The following is an 8,670-nucleotide window of genomic DNA, read 5'->3' as shown; positions in this document are numbered from 1 at the left end:
AGGAAGAGACGATAAAGCCGATAACTAAAATGAGGTCGATAAGTTTAATTTATTGTGCGATTAAATGATTTATCGTTTATCATGACAGGTCTATATAAGATTAATAAACAATATTCATGACACCTGGTTAACTTGTCTTTTCCTAGCCATTTTGGTATGATCCTTTGATTTACTCCTTTGTATCTCTAGGCAGTGCCACGACCTCAATACTTGCAAATTAGACATTTCACTTTGACCTGCTTTACTTGTGTGGAAGATAACATACCAATTTAGCTTGTTTTCCATAATCAATCCATCGCTGTGTAGCAAAGTTGGTGGACTCAGCACAATTGAAACCGTGGTTGAAACCAGCATGATAAGCAAATGGAAAAGTCACAATGAACTGCCCAGCTTCCTGAGTGACCTAACATAACAGAAAAAAGAGAAGATGCATACTTTTTATATTCCACCTGACTTTTTTTATATAGTCAACTAAAACTATATGTTGTAACGAAGCCTCTGTTACAACAGAGGCTTCGTTGTAACAGAAACCGCAGAGACCACAGTCATCAGCATTGACATTAACTCTTTAATTAAGCAAGTTATAAGACTATTTAATTTCCCTTTGGGATCAATAAAGTATTTTTGAATTGAATCCCACATGATTTGTACTTGACTCACCCTGCAGCTACAACAACTGACAAGATGGAGCTGAAAGACATTAAGCAAAAGCTAAAAAGCAGGAGAAGATACTGCTTACTTAAATGGTGGTTTAAAAACAAAAGCAGTAAAATCTTATTTAAAATAATATAAGACACGCTTAATGTAAGCCACACCCCTTTTATTCAGCAAGCTGAAAGTGTATGACTTGTGAACAAACATGTTATCATCTCTGTGGAGATGAAAACATGGATTACCTTCTCATAATGTGGATTACCTTCTCATATGGTATACCATATTTTTTGAGGATTGAGGGTGAAATTAAAGTCATCTTGTGCCGCAAGAAGGCTTCACAGCTCTGAGCATTCCCAGGAAAGAAACCTGGAAGAGAAAGAAAAAACTTAGATATTTCAATAAAGCTAAAGCTATCCATTTGAATACTTGTGTTTGAAGAGGAACTTCCTCAGGTGAAATATCCTGTGCTGCTGAAGCTAAGGCAGTGATTTTTGTTTATATACTTAAAGTCATGCTTGTTAGTTCATTGACTCCTATAGTTTTCAAATACTGTGATATTACATCTACACTGACAGCAGTGCCCATTACAATTCATCTGCTCATACGGGGTGATCCTATTCTATTTCCTTAAATTAAACATCACACACAGACAGTTTTCATCGGCTATCAAGATGTCTGAACATCCAACCCTTACCCACTACATACTAGACATTGGTTCAGTCATCTCATTAATGCTGCTGCTGACATCATCACACCCAGAGAAAAAACACCACAATAAATTTATCTCTTGTTTGCACTGTAACATCATCTAAAACCTGGGGACTTTCCCAGTCATCAAAGATTGTCAAATCATTAACAGCTAGATTTGTTGAGGGATAGCAAGCTCCTGGATTCATCAGGCCAAATAAACACACCTGAATGGATTAAACTCATGAGGTGAGAGTGATAACCTCATTGAGATCTACAATTTATTTTCAAGAGAGACCTGGCAAGATAGCAGTACCATTTACAAAAATTGACAACCAGATAAATAGATTCATTTAGTTTTAAAGTCGTCTACTTCTGTATCAGAATTGAACAACCTCCTCTCTATCTCAACATCACTTTCGTCTCAAGGCAAATTCATGCTTCAGCTCCTGCCGTCTTCTTCATCAAGCAGCAGTCCAGCTTTTCCAAACCCGTTGGTGAAAACCAATATATTTGCCGCAGTGCAGTGTTCAAAGCGTCTGAAAAAAATAGTGGCTCGCAGTTCAGAAATTATGTTAAAGTTTACACTGAACTGTTAAAATAAAATCTTAGGATCTTTGATGAGTAAGCAAACATTCTATTTAAAAATATGATTTAATATGGTAACTGGGGTGCTGAAAAGTTAGGACAATTCCAAGGGCCCCTGACCGACAGGGGGCCCTCCACCAATTTTTTTTTTCTTTCATAGAAATTACAAAAAAATTTGGGGCCCTGTCAATTACAAAATTAATCATATTGTGTTTTCTAAAATAGTTTTTAGCAGTAAAAATCAAATGTTGCCATTCACAGTCTAAAAAACACACATCCATATTTGCCCTGAACCTTCCTGGGTCTGCATGAAATGGTTTGTTCCTGCTTGGTGCATTTGACTGTATCAGTATTCAGCAGCAGTCAGTAGAAGACAAGAACAACTGTGGCAGTTACCATGCTGCTAAGAAAAATAATAAAGTCAGATTTTCAAAAAAAAAAATAGAGATAAGAGAGAGAAAAAGACAAGAGTGTCAATTTATAACCCAGTTTTTCTCCAAGAGAGGTTAGTATACCGTTTGAGATTATCAACCATTTAGCATAGTTAGCTTAGCTACAGAATACTGTTTGCCTCCATTTCACTAGCATTTAATTAAAGAAAGAAAATTACCAACATATTCATATATTTAACTTGTCCTTTGTACCTTTTACCACTTAACATATGAGTCAGTCAGGAGCAGTTCTAACCCACGTCCTTCCTGACCCGTGCCCTCCTAAGTGAAATTAAACCTGCAGTATGTAACTCTTATAAAAAGTATTTTTTTACATATTTATTAAAACTGTCATATATGTTTTGACAGTATGGTTATGAGAGGTAATCTGTGAAAAAATTATTTCCTCCGCTTTCTCCCAGTGCTAGNTTTGATGAGTAAGCAAACATTCTATTTAAAAATATGATTTAATATGGTAACTGGGGCGCTGAATAGTTAGGACAATTCCAAGGGCCCCTGACCGATAGGGGGCCCTCCACCAATTTTTTTTTTCTTTCATAGAAATTAGAAAAAAATTGGGGCCCTGTCAATTACAAAATTAATCATATTGTGTTTTCTAAAATAGTTTTTAGCAGTAAAAATAAAATGTTGCCACTCCCAGTCTAAAAAACACACATCCATATTTGCCCTGAACCTTCCTGGGTCTGCATGAAATGGTTCGTTCCTGCTTGGTGCATTTGACTGTATCAGTATTCAGCAGCAGTCAGTAGAAGACAAGAACGACTGTGGCAGTTACCATGCTGCTAAAAAAAATAATAAAGTCAGATTTTCAAAAAAAAATAGAGATAAGAGAGAGAAAAAGACAAGAGTGTCAATTTATAACCCAGTTTTTCTCCAAGAGAGGTGAGTAGACTGTGTGAGATTATCAACCATTTAGCATAGTTAGCTTAGCTACAGAATACTGTTTGCCTCCATTTCACTAGCAAGAAAATTACCAACATATTCATATATTTAACTTGTCCTTTGTACCTTTTACCACTTAACAGATGAGTCAGTCAGGAGCAGTTCTAACCCACGTCCTTCCTGACCCGTGCCCTCCTAAGTGAAATTAAACCTGCAGTATGTAACTTTTATAAAAAGTATTTTTTTACATATTTATTAAAACTGTCATATATGTTTTGACAGTATGGTTATGAGAGGTAATCTGTGAAAAAATTATTTCCTCTGCTTTCTCCCAGTACTAGAAACAACCAATCAGAGGCAGGAGGAGGGTTTTAGAGCTGTCAGTCACAATCTCATGTGGCTGCTCAGCCTCCCCCCGCTCGCTCTGTGCTAAGCTGCAACTAGCATAGCCTGTGGTGAATGCTCAGTTTAGTTAGCATAGCCACCAATGACGGCAGATAAACAGTTTTCCTGTAACGATAAGTTGTTTCTCCACCGTTAGCACATTTAGCAGTGAGTGAATGAGGTTGACTGACAACACCAAGACCCTCCTCCTGGTTCTGATTGGTTGTTTTTGGCCGGAACGTTGCATAACTTTAGCCAGCAGTAGCAGCTCAGGGAGGAGGTGGAGGGGATTGATCTTTTTTCAGATTATCTGTCTCATAACAAACTATCATGACATGGTGACAGCTTTAACAAATATGGAGAAAACAATTTTTTTATTAAGGTTACATACTGCAGCTTCAATAAAATGCAACGACAGCATTTTTTGAGAAGTCTGGATTGTTTTATGTATATTTTGCACATTGTGACTGTAGCAAGTGGGGAGAGACATTTCAGTAAGCTAAAACTAATAAAAAACATTTAAGCAACCTACTTGCATACTGTATGCGGACTGTTTCATGTAAAATTCAAGAGCAGTAAATATTGTGCTTGTATCAGTGTTGGACCAAAGAAAGTGTCACAATTTTAAAAGCCTTTAAAATTGTGACTCTTTTAGATGAATCAGATAAACTCAAGAAATTGTAAGAGCAGCTGTGAAGGGCAGGGGAGGCAATTAAATTTTTTGTCATGGGGCCCAAGATTCCTGGCTGCGCCCCTGTATGGTAATGCCAGTTCTTTCACTTAAACCCCAACTAAAATATTTTATTTTCCAAAGTACACACTTTTGTTCTGTAAAATGATTTTTACCTTTATGTTCAATCTGATATATGTGGTTTATTTCATTAGTTTCTGTATTTCAGTCTCACATTTTCAAGTGTGTCCACTTTATAAATGTAATTAGTTAGTTAATAGTTTGCATTGTCTATTGTTTTGTGTTTATATTCAGAATGATGTGTAAATATATTTACAAATAAAGTGGGAAAAAAAACAGGCTGACATTGTGTCTCAGCTCTCGTTTTCATTGGCTGTTAGCATCACACTACCCGAATGCTTCCAGATCAGACTCCAAAAACTGAACCATGTTTTGTTGACTGATACAGAGGTCAGGTCGGGTCGGGTCAGGTCAGGTCAGGTCAGTTTCCATTATGCACTTGCAGACTTTCACAACTAACAATCAGTGGTAAAATCATGCAGGGTGCCTCTAATGGTCAGATGAACATTTTTCCCCGTCATAATTTAAATTTTGAAAAATATGCCTGTTGGTATTTTTATAAGAAAAACTAAAACTAGATCAGCAGCAACCAGATCTGTCACAGTAGAATCATTCATTCAGAGAGAAGTTGCACTATGGTGGAAGGTCATGCGATGAAAAAGCCTGAAGGATAAAAACAAATATGCAGACTTTCTTCTTACCTTTAGCAAGCCGCTCCAGTCTTCTGCCATGCTCTGGTGGGACAACATACCTGCAAATTAACAAAACTGAGACAGTTATTCAAAGTATGATTAGTATGATTTTGGAGAGCAAAGTAAAAATCTGTGGAAAGCAAATGAGTAATATGACTGGTTGTTAAACACATTCTTTCAAATAAGAATAAAAAATCCCATAAAACTTCATAAACTAGTTAGTGAGAAGTTAAAGCATTCAATACATTGTTCAAGAGCAAATATATCTCGTGTGGATGTGCAGATGTAGTCAATGTCAGTTTTATGGTCACATTCTTTAGCAAATTAAAGAGGAAGAGACAGTAGCATCAAGTCTATTTCATAGTGGATGACAGACATTGTGCAAACGGATAATGTTGTTTTAATTTAGCGCAATAATAAACTTCCCTGAAACATTCAGGGAATGAATGTATGATCAACTGGAAGCTTACATGGATTCCAATTGATAATTAGGATCAAATGGAATGCATGTATGATTGATTTGACTTTGTTTTGTAAAGTGCCTTGAGATGACAGTTGTTATGAATTGGTGCTGCATTCATAAAACAAATTGAATGTGGTAAGGTAAGCCTTCCTATTTACCATGACTTGGGCTCGCCATAGTGCAGGTAGCAAATGCTGTAAAGATTCATGTCCTCTGTGTGCCAAGGAAAGGCACTCTTCCACATCCCAAAATAAAGGCATGGGGTGGTAACTCCTTTTATCTTCACTGCACTCTCACTCTCCACAGTGTCCAGGATTGTGTTAAGATGGGCCATGTTCCATTCAGACACATCCTGCAACAGAAGGATTCATAGGAGACAGTGAGCAACAAAAATACGTGACTCATAAAAAGCCAACCAAAAAACAATCATGGATATGGCTAATGGAGGCTCAGCGTGTTTTTTCTAGTCCCCACTCACTGGATCAAACAGTGTTCCACTGACATCAGCTCCGTACAGTGGGGGGTTAAAGGTCAGGTTCTTCCAAAACTTCCTTTCCAGTTCATCAAAATCAACATATCTGGGACTGCAAAACCTAAGGTTCACATATTTGGAGATCATCCGTAACACCAAAATGAATCTAATAATCAGTGTTAAAAGTAAATAAAGGTAAACTACTACGCAAACAGACTTAGCCAAATTGGAGGTCTTCTGAAACTCAAGGACAGTCATTGGTTTCTTCTGGATGTTGTACTGCGTGAACAATCCCGACTGGCCAGTGACCACCTGCTGTATTGGAGCAGGAATCAGCAGGTCATCGATGTCATCATATGTATTTCTTGGTTTCCAGCCTTTAGGTGGAATGATCTGCAAGTAAAGCAATCAGAGATGATACACTTCAGAGAAGAGTAACACAGATACAACTTTTTACAATCTACTAGAGTCTGCTAGGAAGATATAGATCCAAGATTGTGTTACATTGGTTTGTATAATTATATCAACAAACATTTCAAGATACATTTCAGATTCTACTTGAAAAGTTTTTAATATTTTATTATGAGATTACATGAAAACTATGTGTATTGATCAATTTTCACATCTAATGGAAGATTTTTTTCGGCCAAAAGAAAAACAACGTAAATCAGACTAACGAGTCATTTGCCAGGTGTAGATACAGCTACTAAGTATTTTGCCTCCGCTGAGTACAAAAACAACTTTAAGTTCTTAACGACATCATCAAGTTCAAAGGTCTCAGTCTTAAGCTGCACAAAGTTGATCTGTTCAGAGGTGACTCAATCAAGTTCTTATTCTTCCTACGTTGCTCTTCTCATAAAAAGTACACAGATTATTTCCTCATAAAATGTTACATTAGCAAAATGATACATTCAGCACCATGACACACAACAAAGGTTGAAATTCCATCTCATACTGAACCATAAAAACAAAAAGATCCATATTAATAAAATTATCTTCTTACTTTGGCAATTCCAGCTCTGTGAGCTCCTTGTGACTCCATGAAGGCAACATACCGAACAAAGTCCTTGAACTCTTCTTTGGAGGGGGTGAACGTCATTACCCTGAAATTAGGAGTTTGGTCTGGAGTGTCCGTAGTCATCTTGGCATTTCATGTACCACATGTACTGTTAATGGAAAATGCAGACACACTGAGCTGTTGACTGGTTGCACAAATTATAGATCTCCACCCACTCATTTTAAAAAATCTACTCAAAAACACTTTCCAATTTGTGTCAATGCTCTGCTACTTTCTGGTGATCAAACAAAACAAGCAGTGCAGGTGCATTAATGAATAGGAAAAAATATGTTAATTCCTGTCAGGATATGTGTAAACAAAACTAAAAAATGATCTGAAAGTGCAAGAGCATGGTAAGGAAAAAAACAAAATTCATCTGTAAGATGTACACAGGAAGAGTGATCTGTTAATCAAATGCTTTCTTCACCTGATCAGCAGCAACTGTGAGCACCTAAAGGCATAAAGGTTGTTGCTCTGAAACCTTCAAGTATGTATCAAGAGCACAGACTGATGCAATAGCTTAAGCTCAGCCAGAGAAAAGTCATACAGGATTCCACCACTCTAAAGGGGTTAAGATTGCTCTCAGGAGGGAAAACACTCACAACTTCCAATCCTGATCAGTGGAAACTTCCAAGCAATGTGAGCGCACCTATCATTTAAAAAAAAAAGAGAGGATTCCATCTCTGATCATTTTATATTCCACAGTTTCTTGGACAGTATATCGTTTTAGTGTATCACTATAGTCACAACAGGACAGTGACAAATCCTGAGTCGTCTGAGAGGCTCAGAAGTAAATAACTGTTGACAGTTTGATACACAATAAAGACACATTTTCAGATTTTCCAATGCTATTGTGCCATTACAAACAAAGGTTATCTAATAATAATAGTAATAACATTTGCAGCCAGACAAGTAATAGCTACTAGACATTCTGAAGTGATCACACTGACATAAAGTCTATGAAGCGTGAACAATGTGGAAAGGATATGCTCTCGAACCGCAGAACTAGGGAATGTCTCAGCTAAGTGGATGGATGGCCATCTGTTCCTTACTGCTGCCCACTGACACGCTAACCAAGAAGTAGCTTTAACTGCGTCAATTTTCCACATGATTCCAGCTGCAAACATCTGCGCTGTCAATGATGTAGTGAAGGAGCTCAGTGTGCAGCGGTCTCTCGGGAATCTGACAGCTTCCTCCACTTTCAGCTAAACAAGTAGCAAACATGGCTCGTTGCTGACGCTCACTTTCTTCTTCGCAAAACTCGAAGTAAACTCTGTCTTTCAATCAGTAAGTGTGTTTTCCGGTGACAGGCTTTACCTTACACACGCTGAGGTGGAGAGAAAAAGATTTATCCTCAAAGCGCGAGAGACGGAGCGCAAACAGATCAAATTATTTCGGTTACCACAGACAGTCCTCCATTATTCCCGTGACGCATGCTCAGTGAGTGTTTATTTACATCGCACTCAAAAGGGAGGGTTTTCCTTAGTTCTTTCAGCCAATCAAACGCATCGTATTGGTAGACCAATCATCATCCAGTTAACATTGACGTATTGTTATTGGGCCTGCCATACATAGACATAATATAAGA

General features: G+C 37.5%; 1 protein-coding gene across 6 annotated transcripts in view; it reads right to left on the bottom strand.

Moving 5' to 3' along the window:
* LOC103130570 (lysine-specific demethylase 4A-like) overlaps positions 1-8,538 on the bottom strand; it is a 24,352-nt gene extending 15,814 nt beyond the window's left edge. For 3 of the 6 annotated variants that reach the window (XM_007541991.2, XM_016666018.1, XM_016666019.1), the window contains exons 1-8: positions 8,400-8,533; positions 7,029-7,191; positions 6,243-6,418; positions 6,032-6,146; positions 5,712-5,905; positions 5,100-5,149; positions 917-1,020; positions 266-403 (exon numbers count right to left, since the gene is read on the bottom strand). In XM_007541991.2, coding sequence (XP_007542053.1) covers positions 266-403; positions 917-1,020; positions 5,100-5,149; positions 5,712-5,905; positions 6,032-6,146; positions 6,243-6,418; positions 7,029-7,166 — 915 coding nt within the window. In that variant the 5' untranslated portion in view covers positions 7,167-7,191; positions 8,400-8,533. Of the gene's footprint in view, positions 1-265; positions 404-916; positions 1,021-5,099; positions 5,166-5,711; positions 5,906-6,031; positions 6,147-6,242; positions 6,419-7,028; positions 7,192-7,687; positions 7,732-8,399 lie in introns of those variants that run through there. The other 3 variants (XM_016666017.1, XM_016666021.1, XM_016666020.1) reach the window with 3 other exon arrangements.
* Positions 8,539-8,670: the final 132 nt, after the last annotated feature.

The sequence above is a fragment of the Poecilia formosa genome, unplaced genomic scaffold (genome assembly GCF_000485575.1).
Source record: "Poecilia formosa unplaced genomic scaffold, Poecilia_formosa-5.1.2 Scaffold648, whole genome shotgun sequence".
NCBI lineage: Eukaryota > Metazoa > Chordata > Actinopteri > Cyprinodontiformes > Poeciliidae > Poecilia > Poecilia formosa.
Note: the sequence above shows the minus strand (reverse complement) of the source record. Positions and strands in the feature narration are given on the sequence as shown.